This window comes from Hermetia illucens, chromosome 1 (genome assembly GCF_905115235.1).
Source record: "Hermetia illucens chromosome 1, iHerIll2.2.curated.20191125, whole genome shotgun sequence".
NCBI classification, from domain to species: domain Eukaryota; kingdom Metazoa; phylum Arthropoda; class Insecta; order Diptera; family Stratiomyidae; genus Hermetia; species Hermetia illucens.
Genome location: NC_051849.1, coordinates 218,664,246 through 218,689,562, shown reverse-complemented (window position 1 = coordinate 218,689,562; position 25,317 = coordinate 218,664,246). Strand labels below are relative to the sequence as shown.

General features: G+C 44.4%; 1 protein-coding gene across 2 annotated transcripts in view; it reads right to left on the bottom strand.

The window, feature by feature from the left end:
* LOC119648835 (sodium-coupled monocarboxylate transporter 2) overlaps positions 1-25,317 on the bottom strand; it is a 67,352-nt gene that overhangs the window by 8,613 nt on the left and 33,422 nt on the right. For both annotated transcript variants that reach the window (XM_038050704.1, XM_038050713.1), the window contains exons 2-4: positions 21,072-21,179; positions 20,522-20,668; positions 20,275-20,434 (exon numbers count right to left, since the gene is read on the bottom strand). In XM_038050704.1, coding sequence (XP_037906632.1) covers positions 20,275-20,434; positions 20,522-20,668; positions 21,072-21,178 — 414 coding nt within the window. In that variant the 5' untranslated portion in view covers position 21,179. The remainder of the gene's footprint in view (positions 1-20,274; positions 20,435-20,521; positions 20,669-21,071; positions 21,180-25,317) is intronic.

Sequence of the window (25,317 nt, the reverse complement as noted above, 5' to 3'; positions counted from 1 at the left end):
AGACAAAGCGTCAGCAACAATGTTGTTCTTAACTTCTAAACGCTCATTGAGCACCTGTATCGAGAAACATGGAAAGTTGGACCAAAAGAGGACTAAAAAATGCCGTTGATGAAGACAAAGAGACTATTGAACTGAATTTATCCCCGCATCCCTTCATTGGCTAATGGGCAATAAAAAACATTTAGGATAGAAAAAGGTAAAAATATGTAGAACAAACCACCTAAAATGAAGGTCTTGGGGGTTTAAAATTAATATAGTCCTTTTTGGGCATGGACTGACTGAGGATCACAAACGGGGCAATGCCGTACTGGTTTAGACAATACGCGATCTTACCAGAGGAAAACAAAAGTTACCTAACACTTCTGCTGCGATTAAGGTGTCCAGCCCTTTTATTTATAGAAAGAAGAATGGACCAAATTGTAAAAATAAACAGGAAAATTTTCGCATGGTTAACTATGGTTTGTAACCATAATTTAGTCCGAAGATTTAATAATAATCGTTGGCAGTCTCTTTTAGGCGTACTAGAGCACTTCATTTAAGACCGTACGGCATCCTCTAGGAGACATAAATAATTCTGTAGCATCCACAGAAAGGTTTTATATTTAAATTTGATTTGCTGATTTTTCCTGCTGCTTCCAGGTTAGTCGTCTTTTCCGGTGTATTCCCAAATATAATATTTAACTTCATCTCATTGGTTAATTGACAAATTTCCAAGAACGCCAATCGGCAAAGAAAATGGTCGCTGTTACCCGAGCGGTTCATTACAAAGATCCTTACGATAAATTCGGGACCGTAAGAAAGATCCAAAATTTACTTCAGTACCGTCTGTCCTATCGCGCTCTATAGTTCAGAGTGCTGGCAGACTATAAAAGACAATGAACGGCGCCTCGCGGAGTGGAGACGAAGATGTTGCGTTAGACTAGTAGCGAAATACGCTAAAATAAGGATATCCGTGCGATCGATATGGAGTTACAGTCATCGTGCGAAAGAAAAGTCTTCAATGGTATGGACACATAATTCGCGCTAATGAAAATTCACTTGCCAAGATTGGGCTGAACATCGAAGTCGATAAAAAATAACCATAAGATTGGCCGAAACAATGGTGCCTTCAAACCCTGGATGGTGATTTGAAAGGGTCGCGATTGCATCCAAATCAGGTCTTTAACAGAGCAAAATAGCGCAATCGATTAAGACGAGCCGATCTAGGTTCTAAACGAGATAAAGGAAAACGCGTAAAGATTTCCGTAACTGACATGAGAAAGTTGTCAAGTGAAATTTCCACTCTTGGTAAAATACAAATTCGCATTTTCAACTCGTGCGAACGAATCTCGACAGGTGACTGCAGAAGGTACTCATATCACCAGCGCTCTTTTTCAAGGAAAAATCATTGTTCGACGACGAAAAGAATTAAATTCTCAATCATGTGGGTTTTGGGAAACACCTGATGACCCCACGTACTCCACAACAACTGGATCCCTGAGCGGAAAAACAGGACCCTCATATAGTCGGGTCTACCACTTTCTGGGCGGGAGTAATCATGGTTGGTAAAGAAAGCGTAACTATAAACCTAGAAAACGGGGCCCCCCATGAAACCTAAGAGATACCGAATCTGCCTCCTGGAAGTAAAGAAAACCAATCAAAACAGAAAAAGCTCTCCTCTCACCCACTCGCAGCGCACCTGGTATTGTAGTCTAAATGAAAATGTGCCAATCGAGTTTCTCGAACTGGATCTATTCACCAACCCCTTTATCAGTTGTGGACACATTACAGGAGCCCTGAGTCCGGCAACCACTTGAGGAACCGGACCACTGAGGATGAAACTTGTCCCACTGTTGTCCACGGACCTCCTGTTTTGGGCTAGCTCCCATTACACGAAATATATGACTTGCGGTTTCGTCCAGAGGAGTCAATACTCATTAGATTTTGTCTCACTTCTTCCCTGGAACCAGCGTGACCGAAGTGTCGGCAAAACACACCAATAAGTGGATAGCCAACCCAGGACTCCAAAGAAAAACTTAAATTATCTTCTGTCGTATTAGGGAACACGTACCACCTTGTTACCATTTCAGTCACGCTGCTTCCAGGGCAAAGGTGAGGCAACATCTGGACGAAACCGTACGTTGTATATAATATTGGATGGTTCAGCACAGCGCAAAGGTATGTCCAATTTGGCTCCTCAATGTGTCGTTTCCCACTGGACCTTCTATCGAGGTGTATTGCCAGATATTTCACGATATCTGATTAGAATATCGCGTATAGACGGACAGTATCACAGGAACTCCTCATCATCATCATCATCAACGGCGCAACAACCGGTATCCGGTCTAGGCCTGCCTTAATAAGGAACTCCAGACATCCCGGTTTTGCGCCGAGGTCCACCAATTCGATATCCCTAAAAGCTGTCTGGCGTCCTGACCTACGCAATCGCTCCATCTTAGGCATGGTCTGCCTCATCTTCTTTTTCTACCATAGATATTGTCCTTATAGACTTTCCGGGTGGGATCATCCTCATCCATACGGATTAAGCGACCCGCCTACCGTAACCTACTGTGCCGGATTTTATCCACAACCGGACGGTCATGGTATCGCTCATAGATTTCGTCATTGTGTAGGCTACGGAATCGTCCATCCTCATGTAGGGGGCCAAAAATTCTTCGGAGGATTCTTCTCTCGAACGCGGCCAAGAGTTCGCAATTTTTCTTGCTAAGAACCCAAGTCTCCGAGGAATACATGAGGACTGGCAAGATCATAGTCTTGTACAGTAAGAGCTTTGACCCTATGGTGAGACGTTTCGAGGGGAACAGTCTTTGTAAGCTGAAATAGGCTCTCTTGGCTGACAACAACCGTGCGCGGATTTCATCATCGTAGCTGTTATCGGTTGTGATTTTCGACCCTAGATAGGAGAAATTGTCAACGGTCTCAAAGTTATATTCTCCTATCCTTATTCTTCTTCGTGTTTGACCAGTGCGGTTTGATGTTATTGATTGATCGTCTTCGGTGCTGACGTTGCCACCATATGTTTTGTCTTGCCTTCAATTGCCGCCTGCTCGATCTGAATGAAGGCAGTTTGTACGTCTCGAGTGGTTCTTCCCATGATGTCAATATCGTCAGCATAGGCCAGTAGTTGGGTGGACTTGAAGAGGATCGTACCTCTTGCATTTACCTCAGCATCACGGATCACTTTCTTGAGGGCCAGGTTAAAGAGGACGCATGATAGCGCATCCCCTTATCCTAGACCGTTGTTGATGTCGAATGGTCTTGAGAGTGATCCTGCTGCTTTTATCTGGCCTCGCACATTGGTCAGGGTCAGCCTAGTCAGTCTTATTAATTTCGTCGGGATACCGAATTCTCTCATGGCCGTGTACAGTTTTACCCTGCCCATGCTATCATAGGCGGCTTTAAAGTCGATGAATAGATGGTGCAACTGTTGCCCATATTCCAACAGTTTTTACATCGCTTGCCGCAGAGAGAAAATCTGATCTGTTTGCTGATTTGCCTGGAGTGAAGCCTCTTTGGTATGGGCCAATGATGTTCTGAGCGTATGGGGCTATGGGCCTCCCCCATAGCTTTGATAATTCCAGATCTAATCTAAAATCAAAAACAATTCACATTCACATCAACAGAAAGACGTGGATCTGCGGATGCTAATCACCAAATTCCAAACGGATCTTCGAAAATTTAAGCTTTTTACGAAAAAGCAGGTGTTGGTCATGAACGAAGGCGAAGTTAAAATAGTCACAGGCAGATAACAGCATCTTATTTTCCTAGACACTAATCCCCCGTTGTCATGACACAAGACCCATAAAGAAAATTTGACATGAGAGTCCTGAAAAAAGTCACAAAAAAATTAAGGCATACCAAATCTGACCCGCTTTGACAAAAGTACTCAAAACGGAAGAGATTCATACAACACCCTCAAGTCAAATATCTGAACTGGCCAACTAACTCCACTTTTTAAAAAGATCGTTTGCTTCTCCAGATAGAGGGCTTATAGAACCATGGAAAGATCTTCTTTCTTTTTAAAGAGTAGCGGCTGAAAGTCACAACAAACATCTCGCCTTTATTAAGGACACAGTCCTCACCGGGAAACAGACCCAAGAGAAATTCTGTCAGATATGAAAGCTTAATATCTTAGGTTTAAGATACGCTCGGACGCAAAATTTTTTATGACCAAATGGAGAGCCTTACTTCCTTCACCAAAAGGAGAGGCTTCAACTTCCAGGACCTCGGGCACATCGCCCAGAACTATACGCTTGGACCTGAAGTGCTCAGAAAGCCATCCACGCGGGAAATGCAGAAGACCCAAAAGTCAAGTGCCGCACTGTTGTAAGTAGCCTACAAAGCAATGATACCCAGTAGGAAGGCTGCCGAAAGTCCAAAATCAACCAAAGTTTGCCAAGTCAAACCCACGGTGGTGTAACTGTCACAAATCTTGACATCTTCCCAGATGCGGCTGTCCTACCTATTCCTAATCAACCAACCAGCGCAATCCGCGAATTCGTTAGAGCGCTTGCTTCAGCCAACACCAACGAACTGCGCCAATTCGCTGCCATCAAACTAATTCATAGCCTATGGATTTGAACATCGTAACCTTTAACTCCGCGTGACCGATCTCAAGTGTTAATTGACACTCTAGAAACAAACATCTACTGAGATTCGGAAACCCACCTTAAGAGCAGGAACAATTTTCAGTTCACCCGACATAACATTCCAAAATAACAACACCCCCGCTGCCCTTTTAGTCAAAAAAGCTATCATTCTCCGGTGCGCCACAATAAGCAGATAATAGAAGGATCTTGATCGTCTCCATTTATATTAAATGCAGCCCCTACTCTAAGCAACTACCCCAGCACTTGAAAGTATTAGGCAATCTCCAGCTAAAGTCTAAGTATCCCCTGTGGCGATACGGCAGTGGGGAAGCAGTACTGAAATGAATCCACGGCTCTTCCATGCCAACAAACCAGATGGTCTGATCGGATTCACCCACAAGACCCTCGTACAAATCAATCCTTGACGAAATTCCAAACTTCGTCATAAGAAATCACCCCGTGGTTTCAATGAAGCTCCTACTTGCAGTCTACAACAACTGCTTAAATAATGGTCATTTTCCATCCACCTAGGAAACAGCTAAAATGATTGCCATTAAAACAAGTCAGGAATTGGGAAGCTTTACGCTTCAGATGGGTAGTTTCTGAGAATGGGTCCGTGAAAGAAATGACCATTATGGACCCGCCACATTCCCCACCTTTCCAACAAATCTCAAAACTAAAACGGGTTTCGAAAAGTACTAACCAAGACCTTCCATTTGATACCCCACATGACTATATGTGGTGAAAAAAAATGTACACCCCCCTTTTGCATCTATGGGGACTTCCCCTTAAATTCGACCTAAAAGGATGTAACTCACTGTATGCGTGAGCGTTCACAGTTCCCACCTTCCCACCAAATTTGGTGTCAACAGGTGTAATCGTTTCCGAAAAAAGCGTGTGACAAAAAGACGGACAGACAGACAGCCATTCTGAAGAGTTGCACAACCGAGATAAGAAGGCGCAGAACTGCAAGCAGCCATTTCTAGAAGTAAAACTGAACACTTCTAGAGATTATTCAAGGAAGCGGACTCCGACCCATGGGGAGGTGCATACAAGGCAGTCAGGTCATCAATCAAGGATAGGTGCTCATCACCGATCAGCAATCCTGATTTGCTGCGGGATATCAGTAGTACTTTCTTCCCAAAAGTTTCAAGTGAATCGTACCTACCCACTGTCCAGATAGATTCCTACGAAATTCCCGAGGTAACCACTGAGGAAGTCCTGGAAGCCACGCAGAAACTTACCGAAAATAAAGCCCCAGGTTTAAACGACATTCCGAATAAACCACTGACAGCGGCAACCAAAACAGTTCCAAGGTGGTTCGCTGAAACATTGACGATGTGCCTCAAAGATGGGATATTCCCGGAAAGTAGAAGAAACAGACGAAAAAATAAACCCCCCCCCCCCCGTCCTTCGTCTTCTAGGTCTATATGCCTGTTAAACGGCATCGGGAAACTTTTCGAACGGGTGATATTCAATAGGCTGGTACCAATCACAGAAAAGGAAGGTAGTCTCTCAGACAGGCAGTTCGGATTCCAAAAGGCAAGATCTACTGTCAATGCGAGAGAGAGAGAGAAGCTATAATGAACCTAAAACGTATAGAACAACCTAAAGAGTTCCACAAGGATCGCCCGCAGAGCATAAAACCGTGGTAGCTTTGATCACCAAGCAAAGGAAGCAAACGTCGATAAAGATCAGAATTGACGAACACATAATCACTCGCAGCCAACGCCTAAATACCTAGGAGTCATGGTTGCCCAAAGCCTGAAATTCAAGTCGGATTTTGAAAATTTAGCAACGAAAGCTTTCGGGGTTGGCAAGAATGTTACCAAATACAGGTGGCCCTAGGCAAAGCCGTCGACTCCTTATCTCGAAAGTTGTCCGCTCCATCTTGCTTTATGCAACTCTGTTCTGAGGATGATCTTTGTAGTTAGGAGCAAATAGAAGAAAAATCGCAACCCTATACCGATGGAGTACATTGCGAACATCGTGCGGTTACTGTGCAGGCATGGCTCCTGTCGACATCTTGACGAATGAGGGTCAACGTCTATGACTCCTCATAAGCAATCGGCGAGTCCTATATCTATCATCGGCAATTAGCACAAAGTGAATCTATTTTAGAATAGCAAAAAAGATGGGATGATTCACCTAAAGGACGCAGGTCACGCAGGATTATTCCAGATGTCGAAAAAGGGATAAACCGAAGGCACGGTGAGGTTAGTTACGACCTTACTCAATTCTTAAGTGGACACGAAAGGTACCGTGTATACCTTTATCTCTTCGAGCGTGACGACTCCCCGTATTGTCCAACATGCGTGACGATTCCGGAGGATGCGGAGCATGTTGTTTTTAACTGGCCGCGGTTCGCCACACTAAGAGCGAAGGCGGAAAATGACGCTGCGGACCGGTTGACACCCGAGAATATCGTGGACCACATGCTAGCTTCTGAAACATCTTGGAGGACGGTGGAAAACTTAATGAAGGCGAACCTACAACCTGCTGAGGAAGGAGGAGCTTCGAAGGAAAGTAGCAAATAACGACACGAGGCACAGTTCGTATCTGGTCCTGCCCCGCGACGTTATACCGAAATCGCAGTCGCGCGGAATAAACGAAGGAGAAAGAGGCGTATTTAGTGAATGAAAGTCTTGCAGAACCGTATGCCAGGAGCCAACGGATTTGAACCTTTGAACCTTTCCACCTTCCAAAGACAGACAGTAAACCGATTTTAATAAGGTTTTGTTTTACAGAAAACCTTCAAAAAAGCGTCTCTATAGAACCGGGCAATTATAGGTCTATCTCCTTTCTGTCTACTTTGGACAAACTATTTGAGAGAGCGTAGACAATCAAGTTTCTTCAAAAATAGGCACTTCCGTGTCAACGTTGGAAGCTAAATTTCCGATCTGTTGTCGGTAACATTTGGAATGCCGCAAGGATCCGTTTCTGGCCCAAAAATGTATGACATTTTCACCGCTTTCGGTTGAATAAGGCAGTTAAAAGCGTACTTCTCTACGAATACTATCCGAAATTGGGTATAAAAATGAAAGAAAATGCAGGTCCCCCTTTTTTAGGAAAAATCTAGATACCTCCAATGAAGCGAGTGGGGGTATGTAATTATTTTAAATTGTTGGGCAAAACAGAATTGATGTTGATTGCTACCTTCTCTGTGGCTGGAAAAAACAAAAAACGTAATAAGTGACATAAGTGAGATTTGAACCGCGACCTTCCGCCATAGACAGTCTAGCGTTCTAAACACTTGAGCCATTTAGAGCGGTTTGAAAAATAAACCAATAAATGGATGTCATCAGTTTATAATAATACAGATTTGTTCTCTCACCCAGCTATGGCCCTTGGCCAAATTGCTCTAAATTTGGAAAGAGAGATAAAAAAAAGTTGGACACCAAAAACCCAAGGTTCTCAGTCTGACAGAGCTTTGAAGGCGTCGATCAATTTATATATCTAGGAAGCGTGATTACTGCCGACGATGGCACCGAACTGGATGTTGCTTGACGCATTAAGAGGGCTAGATCCGCCTTGTCTGTCTGTAACGTCCTTTTTATTTTTGCTGCAAAGAACTGTTTTATGATTCTGAAGAAATGAAGCGTTTAAGAGTCCTCTCCTCTTCCTACTTTCAAGGAAAACTCGTGTGCCAAAAAGAGAGAATCTCCACTTAAGAAAGACATAAAATGAGAAGAGGAAGGCTGCATATAACGTGCCTCAAGAGCAACTGAGACCTAAAGGAGGTGCCAAATAAGGATATAACCCCCCGGAGCGTGGAATGAATTCGCCTTGTTATCCATTATGTGCCTTACGCGATGGGAGCGGGATCATTTTTTGGACAATGGCCAAGATATTTTTATAAAGATACAACGACATTGGTACTCCCTGATAAAGATGTGGAAACCAAGGGAGCCATGTTAGAAAGTAATGCTGACTTTTTCATGACCGACCCATTCCTTCCTGTTGGACCGGGAGTGCCATTAAATCAGGTCAACGAAAAAAATCTCTCAGACAATCTTTATATTCCCCGAAGTGAACCTATCAAACCTATGATGGTTAACAAGATTAAATTCATCCAAAAAACCTATAGTCAAAGGGTAGTATAGGTCCCAGGGCGAAACGTGGATTGGTACCCACGAGGGAGCATAAAACCTGGGAAATGCCTGCTGAACCAACACCAACAGCTCTACTACCAAACCCTATCTCCACCTCCTCGTGGTGACCACCGGGAGCTCTTTCTTAACGAAAAGCTGCAGACGAAGAAGGATGAAGGCGATTCTCCCGCGCCTAAAAACGGGACAAATTTTACCAACTGGTCCTTCAAATTGGGGGTTGGGTAGGGCTGATAACCCTACACGGAAAACAACTTGTTACGAAGCCACAACAAGAGCCTCGGACTTGACGGATTACACAACGACGAACTCAGCAACAACGGAATAACGATTTGCGCATTTTCTCATGGAACGTGCGCTCCCTGTACAGAAATGAAGCTGATGAGCAGCTAGCCGATACCCTGTCCCAATATAGGGCTGATGTAACAGCGTTACAGGAGATGCGTTGTACAGGGACCGGTTTCGTGGAAAAGAGCCACTACACCATATATTATAGTGGCCATCCAGTAAACCATGTGCTCGGAGTAGGTTTCTCAGTCAGCCGAAAAATGAAACCTACTGTTATTGGCTTTGAAAACATAAGCGAACGGCTATGCACTCTGCGTTTGCGAGTTTCCTGCTGTCTGATGAAACCAAGCAAAGTTTTCAGGTAACTTCCTGTAAAACCTTGCCAGGCATGTCCGACCATTTTGCAGTTGAACTCAAAATGGCCTCAACTTCACAACTGCAGAAGCGAGTTAAGGTAACCATCAGGTCATTCGCCCACACTGATTGGGACAAATTCAAGTCAGATTTAGCACCAATGCTGAACTTGAAGAAGCTTGCTACAGATCGCAATCTGTCGGACAAAGAAATCGACGAAGCAATCATTTTGGCCACGGACGCCATCAATACTGCTACACGCAGAAATACCAGGCTTATCAAAGTCGATGAGTTTGTATACAACAAACTCCCGCATGACATCATGCTACATATGAAGGTCAGACAGATTTGGCGCAGGAACCTCAAGCGCAACTTCCATAAAAATGGAAATAAAGTTAATGCTGAATACAAAGCATTGCTCTCCCGGATTAATTGCCTGAGTACAATTATCCGGGAAATGGTGGCGCAATTCCGCAATAAAGAATTAACCCGTAATCTCGCAGATATTGAGCCCGGGCCAGATATGTTTCAACATATAAATAGGCTAGCGGGGAAAAATAGGTCCCGTAATTTCGTTCTTACCAGGAACAAGGAACCAATCTGCGGAGACGCCAGAAAGGCGCAAGTCCTTGCGGAATCATTTGAGTCTCAGCTCAATACCCCTCCGCCTCAAAGTAACCCGGCAATAGTGTCGATGGTTAAAACAACTATCGCCGACTTTGTCTCTAGACATTCAAATAAATTAACAACATTCTCCCAAACGAACTCCTCGGTAAAACCAACGGATTCGCAACAATTCCTGAGTTTATCACAACTCACCGCCTTGACCTCCAACCTAAACGGTAAAAAATCAGCCGGACCTGACGAAATTCCTAATTACGTAATTAGGCAACTTCCCCGAGTCTCCATCAAATTTTTGCTGGCAGTATTTAATAACTGCATAAATAATGGCTACTTTCCCACCACCTGGAAAGTAGCTAAAATAATTACGATCCGGAAAAAAGGTGGCTCTACTGAGCCTAAAAACTTTAGACCTGTTTCATTACTATCCAATTTAGGCAAACTCTTTGAGAGAGCATGGACAATCGGGCTAGTCCAATATTGCAATCTCAAAGAGATTATACCAAACCATCAGTTCGGGTTCCGCAGCAAGCACGGAACTCAACATGCACTTAGCTACCTTCACGACACCGTCGTAGCAAGACTTAACGTCAATAATAAACCGACCGTAGAATGTGCATTAGACTTAGAAAAGGCCTTTGACTCCGTATGGGTAAACGGACTAATCTACAAACTGATAGATCTTGAGTTCCCAATTCCGATCATTAGAATTGCACTAAGCTTCTTCGAAGATAGGTATTTCTACGTCAGCGTGGGGAATGAATTCTCCGATCTCTTGTCGGTAACATCGGGAGTACCGCAAGGATCCATTTCTGGACCCACATTTTATAATATCTTCACGGCTGACGTCCCAACTCCCGAGCCCGGCACCGAACTTGTTCAATATGCCGATGATACTCTCATCTTCGCTTCAAGCCTCCACCCCAACAGGGCAGCCAAAGCGGTCGAGAGATACTTGAAAGACCTTGGCAAATATTACCTGGCATGGGGCATTAAGATTAATGAGGCCAAAACGCAAATCTGCACCTTCCAGAGGAAAGCTAGATACCTAGGTTCTAGAGGAATCCATAGAAAAGCTATACGCTTGAAAATGAAGATCGGAAACACTATAGTGAGCAATTCCCAGACCATCAAGTACTTAGGAGTTAAACTTCACGAACTCCTTAAGTTCAAGCCACATCTTGAGCTCGCTATCGGTAAGGCACGCGGTGCATTCAGTAGGATCTACTTTCATCTTCGAAAGAAGGTAGGACTCAGCACCAAGGCCAAACTGACTCTCTACAAGACCCTGATCAGACCCATTATCTGCTATGGAGCGCCCACGTGGATCACTTGCTCCACCCGAACCATGTCCAAATGTGAGGCATTCGAACGCCGGATATTAAGGTACTGCACTGGTCTTTCCTATAATTGGAAAACCAAGAAGGTTGGAAAAAACGCCGAAGTATATCGGCGCGCCAAGGTACAACCTCTTCGAGAATTCGTTCTCAACTTGGTGGAACGGTTCTTCGAAAGAACGGAGAATCATCCAAATCCACTAATCCGGCAACTCTACCAACAGGGTAGCACCTTCCCATTGGCCAACTTCCTAAGGCCCTGCCAAATAGTGAGCGAAGCTCTTAAACCCGCCATCTTTTCCCTATATGATTCTCCCTGCCTGGTAGGGGTACATCGAGGCTAAGCACAAGACATGTAATGTGCTATTGTAAATAGTAGGTTTAAGTAATTATTGTTAGAGTAAGTTAGATTAAGTTTAGACTAAGTTAGTTTTAAGTATTTTAAGTAAGTAAGTGATGCCTTCTGGCGCTTTTAGTGCAAGCGCAGTCTTTAAAAAGTTCAGTTGCATACAAAATAATTGTGAAGATTTATGTATTAAAATTAATACAATTAAAGTAATAAATTACACAGAAGGTCGGGTAGGCCAAACAATTGTAATAGCCACCCATTGAAATAAAGTTAAGTAAGTTAAGCTTAATATTTAAGCTAGAATTAATCAATTATGTATTAGCGTAAGACACTATCATGAATAAAAACTTAAACTTAAACTGCGTTTGCGAGGCAAGTTTAGAAATATAAGCCTCATTAACGTTCACGCCCCTACAGAGGAGACTGCAGAGTCGGAGAAGGACACCTTCTACGAGGCAGTAGAACGAACCCTCGAAGCCTGTTCCAAGTAGGGGAGGAGCCCGTATTCAGGCGATACGTTGGCTCCCATAGCTTACACGAAAATACAAATGATAATGGACTGCGTATTATTCAATTAGCAGAGTCACACGAAATGGTTGTTGGAAGTACCTGGTTTGCGCAGAAAGCGGTTCACAAACATACGTGGGCCTCTCCAGACGGGACCACTTTCAACCAAATTGACCACGTGTTGATCGAACGCCGCCACCTCTCAGCCTTGATGAATGTCAGAACATATAGGGGAGCCAATATAGACTCGGATCACTATCTCGTTGGCATGGTGCTCCGAGCTCGAATAACAATACCACCTAGAATCCCCTCTGACAATCAGGTGAGAGTTAACACTGAAGCCATCCACAACACAGCCCTCCGCGACACCTATAAGAGGGAAATGGATGCCGCAATAACCGCAGTCAACAGAGGACCTAGAGATGAAGCATCAACAAATGATCTTCACAACCACCTGAAGAACGTTATCATGGATACGGCCACAAACATACTTGGCCCCAGCCGCAAAAGGAGTCAGAACGGCTGGTTTGACGATGAATGTAAGCTAGCAACGGAACGGAAGAATGCCGCATACCGAGTAATGTTGCATTCTCAAAGAACGCGGGCACGCGCAGAGGCTCTCCGTCGCGCGGAGAAGTGACTTCACAAACGGAAAAAGGAAGCCTGGGAGAACCAACAAGTCTGTGAACTAGAAAAGTACAGGGAGCAACCGCACCAGGCGCGCAAGTTTTACCAACAAGTCAGCAGGATGAAGCCTTATACACCTCGATGCTCATCCTGCCGAGACAAAGAGGGAAATCTGATTTCCGACAGACTGGGCATATTGGAGGGATGGGTTGAGCTACTGAACAACCAGAACATCGGCGAGTTGGAAGTCCCGCCAAGTGAAGACGACGGACAAATACTGCCACCACCAAGTTTAGGAGAAACAGTCCGTGCAATTCATCGGCTAAAAAATCATAAGTCGCCAGGAGCCGATGGAATTACAGCCGAATTGGTTAAATATGGAGGCGACCAGTTACACCAAGTGGTTCATCAACTTCTGCTCAAGGTATAGGACAGCGAGTCAATGCCTGACGATTGGCAACGAGGTATTATCTGTCTCATACATAAAATGGGAGATATCACACAGTGCAGCAATTATAGAGGTATCACGTTGCCGAGTACCATCTATAAGATATTCTCCGCTATCTTGCTAGGCCAGATAGCCCCATTCTCTGCGGCAAGCCATGGAAAAACTGTTGGAATATGGACAACAGTTCCACCATCTATTCATCGGCTTTAAAGCCGCCTATGATAGCATAGCCAGGGTAAAACTGTACATGCTGTCTGCCATGGGAGAATTCGGTATCCCGACGAAACTAATAAGACTGACTAGGCTGACCCTGACCAATATGTGAGGCCAGATAAAAGCAGCAGGATCACTCTCAAGAGCATTCGACATCAACAACGATCTACGACAAGAGGATGCCCTATCATGCGTCCTCTTCAACCTGGCCCTCGAGAAAGTGATCCGTGATGCTGAAGTAAATGCAAGAGGCACGATCCTCTTTAAGTCCACCCAACTACTGGCCTATACTGACGATATCGACATCATGGGAAGAACCACCCGAGACGTTCAAAGTGCCTTCATCCAGATCGAGCAGGCGGTGATTGGGGCGAGATCTTGGGCTGCACATCAATGAAGGCAAGACAAAATATATGGTGGCAACGTCAGCACCGAAAACCAACCAACCTACAACATCAAACCGCACTGGTCAAACGGGAAGAATAAGGATAGGAGGATACAACTTTGAGACCGTTAACAATTTCTCCTATCTAGGGTCGAAAATCACAACCCATAACAGCTACGATGATGAAATCCGCGCACGGTTGTTGTCAGCCAACAGAGCCTATTTCGGCTTACAAAGACTGTTCCGCTCGAAACGTCTCACCATAGGGTCAAAGCTCTTACTGTACAAGACTATGATCTTGCCAGTCCTCATGTATTCCTCGGAGACTTGGATTCTTAGCAAGAAAAATTGCGAACTCTTGGCCGCGTTCGAGAGAAGAATCCTCCGAAGAATTTTTGGCCGCCTACATAAGGATAGACGATTCCGTAGCCTACATAACGACGAAATCTATGAGCGATACCATGAGCGTCCGGTTGTGGATAAAATCCGGCTCAATAGGTTACGGTAGGCGAGTCACTTAATCCGTATGGAGGAGGATGATCCCACCCGGAAAGTCTATAAGGGCAATATCTATGGTAGAACAAGAAGACGAGGCAGACCCTGCCTAAGATGGAGCGATGACGTAGGCCAGGAGGCCAGACAGTTTTTAGGGATATCGAATTAGTGGACCTCGGCACATAACCGGCATGTCTGGAGTTCCTTATTAAGGCAGGCCTAGACCGGATACCGGTTGTTGCGCCATTGATGATAATGATGAAAAAACCTATAAAGTCCTAGTGCAGACACTAAGCAACACATCGCCCTTATCTCATCTCATCCCCAATTAATCAGTTAATCTGTCTTTAATTAAGGAATAATAAGTCACGTTACGCAAATATCAAATAGTCATTCAGCAAAATAACGACAAACGATTATGACTACCTCGTATAATTGTTGGGTAACAAAGGCCGCTCACTGATAATCTCAAGTAATTATTATCATAAAGCAATTAATGTCGGAATGCCACAACTAGATCGTGATAATTCAATTCAGCTCAGCTTTTGTACGCTAGATAAACTTCTACAAGGAGGAGCGGATATATAGGTACCATAAAAACGATTAGACTTTGATCCTTACCATGAGATTCCTATCTATGAAAGGAGAGCAATAGCGCATCTTTTTGCTGCGTGATTTGATTCATCTGATGATGAGTTGTAAAGATACTTTTGTAATTATTCCGCGACTTTGATCAGTTAAGTAAGTAATTTTCCAAAAATTATTAACAAATTATATAATTTTAGCCAAACAATTCCATTCTGTTAATAACTGTGTCATCAAATTAAGTTTCTTATCTACGATTTTTTATTTGGCTCTAATTAAATTTAATAGGCCGATTGCTCTCCAGATTAACATCGAATAATAATTCAATTTACCGCATCTGCTAGTATTTCGGGAGCCAGTCGCTTCCTCTTCAATGTCTCAGACGCGATAATGTCAAGCTAATTGTGAAATAATGCGAATGTACTCAACACTGCATTTTGGATGGGTAGGCTTATTTTTTTCTTATATAATACAAGAGATCTCAGACCTCGATGGGTTATGATTAGATGCAAATTACGTAGCTGCTCCTGAATTGGAACACCCTCTCTTACGTCGTCAATTTCCTTCGCCAATTCTGCACACTATATTGGTGTTACTAAACAGAAGCGGTATACTACAATTCTCAAGAGTTACGGCCACCACGTTAAATTATAATGCTGAAGAGTAGTAAGTGATCCACCCTGCCATAAGACTGTGTATGTTAGAGAGAGAAAGCAAGATGATCTTTTGGTTTGCTTTTCGGTAGTGAGCTTTGAGTATATCCCTTCGGTTGCGAGCTTTGGATGAGTGACATTGGTTGTGAGCTTTAGGTGGGTGCCTTCGATTTGATTTGGTTTGCTTACTTACTAGTTACTTTAGTAGTGTGCGTTGTAAGGATGCTATGAACTTATGAAAATTCAAAACCCGTTACTAACTCAACAACGATTGATTGAAAGTCGGAATATAATTCTTTGCTAGATGGTTGCCTGATCTCGGCTGATGCAATGCGCCTTTCCCATGACAGAATCTCTTCTTCTGATGAAATTCGTTCGGCCGGGTTTTCACAACTCGTGAATGGTGTGGTGTGTTGATTTGGGACACAACTGCCTCATGCGTGATAAAAATGGTTAAGGAAAATGCGAAGATCCGTTTGCTGAGACATCGTCCAAAAACCATTCTCCAAGAGTTCGTAGAGTGGTTCTAAAGGCAAATTCCGCGGGTGAGACACCAAGGTCCTCTTTGACACCGTTCCGCAGTTCATTCAAGACAGTTAATAGGATGATGGCGGTTTTTAATGACCGATACCATCTGTCGATAACACCATTGTTGGATGAGACGGTGTTATTAAGGTTCAGGTTTAGGTTCAGGTTGCAACCAAGGAACTTGGTGAGTGCGGTGAATGGTGCTGACTCTAATTGTGGTCCTTAGTTACTCGTGATAACGCTAGCAGCTCCAATACGGGAAATTCAAGTAGCCTAAAACGCCTCTGCAACGTAAATTGGTCTGCCAAGGGAACGACTTCAGGCCACCATGTCAACCTGTCTAACAATGTGAGACAATAGCGATAGCCTCGCGATGGTGCAAGCAGTCCAACTATTTCAAGATGAACCTGGTGAAAACGATGGTTAGAAACGGGAAACTCTTGGAGATCTTCGTATGGCGACGACTTTTGGACGCTGACAGCGCTCACAAGTGCGAACCCACTGTTGAACATCTAACTGACGAAGCTTTATCTAGGTTGGGTTGCGCGCAATTAATGATTAAAATTCTTCGTCGTAGTCCTGAGCTCCGATGAGATCCGCCCTACTAAAGTAAACCGGGAACGAGATGGTTATAGCTGGCAGATCGATAATGAAGGTAAACGGTTGATCTGGCTGGTCATGCACCAGTAGAGTACACTGAGCAAAACTGTCTCTGCAGGCTTCAAATGCTTTTCTAGCGACGGGAGTCTAACCTTTCCAGTACTAGACGAAGATGCTTTAGGTGTTGCTCCGGTCACTTCGATCGATATAGCACAAGCAAAAATTGAGACCTCGAGGTAACATACTTCGTCCAAAAACCGATGAAACGGTTGGGCAGCATCCCTCAATCCAAATGTCATCACCACAAACTCAAACAAACTAAAGGATGAAGTGACTACTGCCTTCGGAATATCAGATTCGGCGATGGAGATCCAATTTTGAGAATACAGTTTTGTTGGCTACGCCTGCGACAGCGTTGTGAGTATGGGACATAGAGTACCAATCGGGTTTTTTGCGGCATTAGGTCAACATTAGTCACTGCAAGGACGAAATGTGCCATCCTTTTTGGGCAGAAGATACAAGAGCGATGCCCGAGGGCAGCTCGAAAACCGGCAGTAACCCATCTTCAGCATATAATCGAACTCCTGTTTGGCCGATCTAAGTCTCTTGGGCTTGAGTCTGCCAGGTTTCTCTGCAACTGGTGGTCCATTCGTAACAATATGATGCCGAAGTCCATGCACAATGGTGACATGTACGGATGGATTGATTGCGCTTGGAAACTGCTTGAGGACCTATGATATTCTGAGTCGTCTGACAGAGTGCATACCTTATGGGAGTCGATGCAGTTAAGATATCACCGTGAGGGCAACCTTGTTTAAGAATCCATAATTCGCTGATTCTTGATGTTGATGATTAAACCAAAATGTTTGACGAAATAGTCACCAAAAATTGGACGAAACACGTCGACAACGGAGAAACTTCAGGTAAATTCTCGGCGAAATCCAAAACAGATAGTGAGCGCTTGCTAACCATAGGTGTGGATAATGAAACCATTGGCGGCAAAATGTTCGGTTACAGCAGGTTGAGGTGGCATTACATCCGTAATAGTGTCAACTAAAAACTTGAAGCCGGAAAGACCGCCGGGGATTACTAACCGCTTTGGTTGATGATGCCACCGGTTGCCGAATTCAACAGCGTCTGTACTAGTTATCCGGGATTTTGACGTCAGATCTCGCGACCTCACGAATCTTCCAATGTTAAGAGCAATTTTTGCGCCAATACCCTTCCCTGATGACGAGGGTCTTCCATCTGCGATTTCGTTACGTAAATTATCCGATGTCATAGACAACAATGTTGACGAAACCACAGTTGAAATGCGAACTGATTCTCGCACTTCTAGAATCCAATTTTCCCTCTCCGACAAGCGCCAACGATCTGTTGCCTCGGAAATATTAAGAATAGCTTGAACAGTGGCTGGAAGACCTTACGACCAAAGAGGTTTAAGGGTACTGTCTGCGACATTATTACCTCCTTTTAGTTTCATCGCGCGGAACATTTGCGAAGGTTGTTAGTCCCCAAGTTCCGATTTCGTGAGAAGTTCTCTAAATTACAGTTCTTCAGGTACTGCGTACACATTGGTAAGGCGTTGTTTGATGGTCGGGTCAGATTGGCGAATCGGTGATACCTGTGACCTGACTAAGGTTTTTCGGGTCTGTCTCACTAACAACTTTGTCGAACATTGCGTCGTCTTTAACGACGTGGTTCGAACAGAATTGCGCCCCCCACAAAGCAGGACGAGCCTTCCAAAACAGTGGTAGCCGGAATGAAGTGAGCCTACTTACCTTGAGGAATTGCCAGTCCGGAGCGAACTTTCCGCGTCGGAGACCTTATCGGCCTGTTGGTTGTCGAAACCATTCAATTCCAACCCTGACAATCTCCCTTTTGTTTTCAGAGGCTTTATTCGGATCATTGCACAGAGAAGTATCATGTTCGGCCTCCCCCCACCCTCGATGATTCTGTCACCGCCCTAAATAACACATTTTACCATAAGAGATGCATACTGCATTCACCGAGTGTACAACGTATGCACTCCAAGCTTGACAACTCTACTTAGACATGCTTCCATCTCGATTGAAATTCATCTAGGGAAACATCGTCCCTACCGATGTCTGACTGTCAGATACTCTGCATCTACATCTATAAGGAAATCGTCCTTGGTGCTAGCCATTGAAGGGACCAAAAATCCATGCAATATTCACCAGAAGACGTTCTTTTGTTAGCCTTTTCATTATATCATATTGCACAGTTTTGAGATAAAAACTGTCGTTCGTATTTTCTTTATCTAATCAATAATTCAGCAAGTCATCCTACAGCTTAACTGCCGTGTAAAGCTTATCGTTCAGACTAAGGCCGCTCGTGGACTTTGCAGATTCATTGAATACCAGAAGTACTTTAGTCGATGAACTCCGCAGGTCCAAAACTAGGTGATGAAAGAGGTAACATATTCTTGAAACCTATTATGATCCACACAAGGAAAATCTGGACATCAATCAAGTCGCTTTTCCAGCTATTTGAAGCCAACCAACGTTTTGTTTATCGAGTTCCCCAACGGGATCGTCTTTAAACGCCACCATGACGGTATACCTTCCATCGGCATTCCTTCCCTGACAGCTGGTTAGCTAGTAATATAAGATTTACTGGCTTTCGTTCCTTATCATTCTGTCTTCCGCGAAATCGCCCCAAAACTCGCCGCTGGAACCGCTACATTAACGAGAGTCGTTAGTAGGAAGACAAGTCTTATTGGCACGAATGACCTTCTTATAGCGGATTTACGTATGGTGGTTCTTGTCACAATCGAAGCAACCAATTTTGCTGTCACGTTTTCTCGACTCCTCTTAGGGCAGCCAGTTTTGGCTCAGATTTTTCTGCTCCACCAATTTACATCCCCCACCACCTGATAGTTCTCTAAACCCCTCGCAAGCGAAGACCAAATGGACTCCTTTGCAATTAGAGAAACTTCTTTTTGGATACTTGCATCAACCAAGGTTGAGTGCTCATCGTAACTAGTAACTAATGTCTTCAAAGTAGAAAATGTTAAATAGTTTGCCGGAGTAGGAAACTGTTTGCTATAATACCTTGAGAAATCGAGGGTCCTTCTATCAAATTTTCTGAGAAACATCCGGACCAGTCAAGGCTGGAGTTCGTATGATCGGTAGCTTTGGCCAATCATAAGGCCGATCATTTATCACCACTGAAGATAGACATACCGAGTCTGACGAGTCTGAGCAGCTTTTTGACAAGTTTGAGCCAAATCCAATTTAGTCTTGGATTCTGTAGCTATCCCAGGAGGCTAAGATAAGAGTCGTCCCCCTCTAGCAGGCTGAACAGCATTCAATGATTTGCCCGAACACTTTCCGCAAGTTCTTTGAGCTGTTCCGCCTTTCTTCGCAGTAATCCTTGCTGCTTCATACTTTTTAAAGTTTTGTTCAAACCAAAAATCGATCCAATATCTGTCTGTCTACTTGGTCATCTGTCACACTCAATTCGATACTATCCGAAAAACATGGCTGCCCTTTTTGTCTACTCTTCAGCTGATCCAAAAGGATATTTCCTACATTTCAACAGTAATAAAAACATCATATCTCACCTCATACGATGATCCAACTCGTAATGTTGAAAAGACTGGAAGATATATTGTCGAAACAGCAAAGCCCATGAGTATGACTGGAATAACAATAAGCCAATACTGGGTACCATATGTATAAATCTCTGATGGTGTTCCCAAAATTGTGACACCTGAAATGTAACTAAATTGAAATGATCAGGAAAAGCGTTCAAATGCCGAAAGCAATATACACAAGCTCATGAAATGGAACCTCCAAAAAGATACTTACCTAGCGACCAGACTCATTGCCACTGGAAAAACCTTCAACTTCCGTGAACCCAGAAGGTATTCATTCAGCGATAAGGAACCAAAATTTGTATCTTTACTACTTATCGGGGCATCGGGATTTTGTATGTTCTGTTTAAAGTTTTTTCGTCTGCAAAGGTTCAAAAAAAACTAGATTAGTACTAGTCGACATAGAGTGAAAAATGTGCATGAAAGTCTTGGGGGATAAACCAGGGTACCTGCCATAGAGGCTCAATCCTACGGTCCCTTTTGGACACGGATTGAATAGGCAAAGAGAGCCCACCGTAGTTACCACAACGGTACTGGTTTATCCTGTGTGTAGGCTCAGCATTTATACCAGTGAATGCAAGGCCAATCTAGCACCACAATTAAGGTATACAGCCCCCGATTTTAAAACACAACCCCATATGCTCAACCCGCAAGAAGGTCTACCAGCGATATTAATGTAACCACAACCACCATGAAACTACCCGCAAAGGGGTCAACCGATATTCATGCACACACAAAGTTGATACTAAAGGCTAATCACTTACCTGAAAAATCCGAAATATGCTCCGGTGCTGGCCGATAACAGGAGCATGGCCGCAAACACACAATAATCCAGGACCCGAAAGTGGACTTCATCCGTATTTGTACTCATTCTGAAAGAGAAAATTTCAATGTTATTCGTTTTTATTTTCAAATGAGCTCAACATTTATGTGTCAAAATGTTCTTTAACTTTAACTTCCCCACAACTTTCCACCATCTTTCTACTGTGCATAACAATGTAGCCTCAACATCATCTCAGGAGTCTATGCACCCGACCTCTCATTCTGTGTTGAATTCGCCTGCAATGCCCTCCTACATCAGGGTTGCCTCTACTGGCTCTACTCCCCTAATCCAGCGGCCCCCATGCGACAAGTTACGGTCCACCGAGCCTCCGATCCTGTCTCGCTTCATCGCGCCTACGACGGGACAATATCCGCAGCCTCCTCAGCAAGTTTTGAATCGGAACACAGCCGCCTCACTTTCTGACATCGTTCCTGTCGCCAACGAAGCTCCGCTTTCCGATACCGCCATATATCCTGGCACTTCATCCATCCATACCAGTGGCCCCAAGTTAAAGGTGGCGTCCCCACCTAAACAGCTCTTCATCTCCAGGCTAGCGTTCGCAACTTCTACGAACGATGTTCTGGAGTATATAAGGAGCAAAGTTGGTTTACTCTGTCCTCTGTCCTGCATTAAACTCACAAAAGACGACAACACCGACCGGGTGATAGCATTTTTCAAGGTTACTTATCCACACGAAGTTGATGTCCTCGGCAACCTTTCTTTCTGGCCTGAAGGTGTATTCATCAAGCCATATAGCGCCCCAATTCGCGGGTAAATTTCAGGGCAACCCGCCTGCCTCGCCAAGCTATATAACTGGATCCATGTTCACTGTCCGTCTGTTTTATCAAAACGTCAGGGGTTTAAGAACCAAGCTGGGGGCCTTCAATTTATCCGCGCTGGCTCAGCAACACCATGCCATCTGTATCTCCAAAACCTGGCTAGACGATGCCATATTATACTCCGAGCTCCCCGAAGGGTACTCCACTTTCCGTTGTGACAGGGACCGGGCTGCTTCTCGTAAGTCCACTGGCGGTGGAGTCCTAATTGTTATAAAAGATTCACACCCCGCTGAACTCGTCTTCTCCTCCTCTGGCTTTCCTTTTGATTGTGTTGCTCTTCGTGTCTCCCCGCCCAACTTCCTCCCGTTCATTGTTTTTTGTGTATATGTCCCCTGTGCTAGCTCTTCTCACCTGTATGAAGAATTGTTTGACAGTTTGTCTGAACTCCTTACCGTCAGATTCCCTTCCCTCCCTTTCTTCCTTTGTGGAGATTTCAACCTCCCCATGCTCAACTGGCCTAATCATCCTAGTCTTCCAATTCCTTCCAACAACCTCACCCATTCTTCCCTCCCACTTTCTTCCTTTATGTATACTTGCTCTGCCCTGAATTTCAATACCACCAAAAACTCCTTGGGCCGCACTCTCGATCTCTTCCTTTTCAACCTCCCCGAGCGCCACCTCTCTTTATTTCCTGGCACATCCCCGTATGTAAAAACCGACGCTCACCATCCCGCGGTTGAATTTGAAGCGGAGCTCCCTCGTTCAAAACCCAAAACCAAGCGTAAACCCACTAAGTTCAACTTCCGCAAGGCCAATTTTGACGGTCTGAACTCAGTTTTAGCGTCTTTCAACTGGGTACATATATTAAGTAATTCATCGTGTGATCAAGCTCTTAACACCTTCTACAATATTCTCTCTGATCTCCTCTCCTGTTATGTCCCTTCTTCCCCTCCCTGCCTACGTTCTTACCCAACTTGGTTCACAACGCAAGTTTATATTAACATTTGCTTGAAACATACACTGCGGAAGAAGTTTCGGGCTTCTAAAAATGACGCCGACCTTGCTCACTTTAAAGCTATACGATATACTGTGAAGTCAATGGTCAGAAAAGCGCGTAAAAGGTACCTATTGAGCGTCGAAGCCGCCCTTGCCCGCGGTAACTTAAAACCCTTTTGGTCTCACGCTCGCAACTCTCGTAATCCAACTCAATCTGTCCCTTCTTCTATCAGCTTCGCTGACTCCACTGCCAACTCCCCACAACAATCCTGCGACCTTCTCTGCACCTACTTCTCTTCAGTGTTTTCTCCCTCGAGCCCTTCACCCTCTACACCTTTCATAACCGCAGACTCCTCCGAATCACTAGCCATTCCTCTCCTTACGTCTTCCTTGGTTGAGTTCCTCATTGGTAACCTTGACCCCAATGTCGGACCTGGCCCCGATGGGCTTCCTAATCTCTTCCTCCTCAACTGTAGAAAACACATTTCCCTCCCCCTATGTATAATCTACAACAAAAGTCTAGATGAATGCTACTTTCCCCGTCTCTGGAAAGAGGCCCTTATCATTCCTATCCTCAAGAGCGGAGACCCTTCCCTTGCTGTGAACTACCGCCCCATTTCCCTTCTATCCCCTTGCTCCAAAATCCTAGAAAGATACGTCAACGACTGGTTGACCGCGCACTTCGGTCACCTCATTGTCAAAGAGCAGCATGGTTTCGTGAAACATAGATCAACGGCTTCAAATCTTCTGGTCTTTACCAACTTTGCTGCTAAATGCTTGAATTCACGACAGGAGGTACATGCTGTTTATACTGATTTCTCCAAAGTCTTTGACACCGTTGACCATAACATTCTCCTCTCTAAACTTTCTTCGCTAGACTTCCCTCCCTCAGTCATCTCCTGGCTTTCCTCCTATCTCTCATACCTTTCCTGCAAAGTTTCTTTTCATTGTCACTCATCTGGTTCCTTCTCTCCTTCCTCTGGTGTTCCCCAAGGCTCTACACTTAGCCCCCTACTCTTCCTGTTTTTTTATCAATGACCTCGCCTCCATCCTCACCTGTCCGTATTTGCTTTACGCAGACGACCTTAAATTGTTTGCCTCTGTTTCGTCTCCATTGGACTGTGCTCTCTTACAATCCAACCTTGATAATTTAGTCCGTTGGTGTTCGGTCAACAAGCTAACACTGAATGTCAACAAATGCCACTGGATGCGCTATTCCCTCAAACCCTCCCCATCATCCTTTTCCTATTCTCTCAGTGGTCAACCCCTTTCACTACTGACCTCCTTCAGAGACCTGGATGTAATATTCGACGATAAACTTCGTTTCAATTCCCACTTGGTTGAGATCATCAATAGAGCTTCCAAAATGTCTGGTTTTATCCTACGTTCCTCGTCCGACTTTACCTCAATCCAGCCCTCCTTAACACTCTTCAATTCCCTTGTGAAAAACATCCTTGAATATTGCTGTGTAGCCTGGTCCCCCTACCGCATCCGTGACGGCCGCACTCTTGAAGCTGTACAACGCAAATTCACCCGGGCCCTCTTTTACAAAAGGAACCTTCCACGGGTTGATTATCCGTCACTACTCCGCACCCTCAATCTCCCCTCCCTACAGCAACGCCGTACCTTCCTTGATATGTGTACTCTTTTCAAACTCTGCAATGGTCTGATGGACTGCTCCGCCAACTCGGATATTACTTTCCGTCTCGCCTCGTCTCATAACACACGTAATGCGGACATTTTTGATGTACCCTTCGCCAAGCTCGAGATTTACTTTCACTCTCCGATCCCGAGGTTTTGCCGGTCCTACAATGCCCTACAGCTTGGTTCCTTTGACTCTATGTCCCTCTCTAGCTTTAAGCGCAAAATATGCCATTTACTTGCTCCTCCCTCTGAGGACAATATGTAATTGATTAAATAAATAAATAAATAAATCTCACCCTTGGGTAAATATGACTCCCAACCAAAGACTTTTTACAGGAGTTCAATCTTGTTAGTCCCAAGGCTCAAGGATGTACTACCAGACGAATTTTAGAACATTTTTCTCCCAATTTTTTTGGTCCATCAAAAATTTCTCGTCTCTTCCGAACCATCAGCAACTCAAACCACATCCCCCCAAAGTTTACTTCGGCGGAGCAACCAAGCCCTGGGAACCAGTTCGCCCTGACACGGTACGTTTAGAATAGTTGCAGTGCGCGGCACAAATGTGCATTCTCCTAAAAAACAAAACAACAGAAAGCGACAGAAGGTTGTTCAGCAAGTTCAACATGAACAAGCATCACCACATCATACTTCGCCGAAGATGCAGGTGAACACATCTACTCGGAAGTTATCATCAGGAAAGAAGAATAAAGCGACCCCATAAACTGTGTAAAAAGGACGAAATTAAGGAGAATTAAAGTTAGTGCAAAA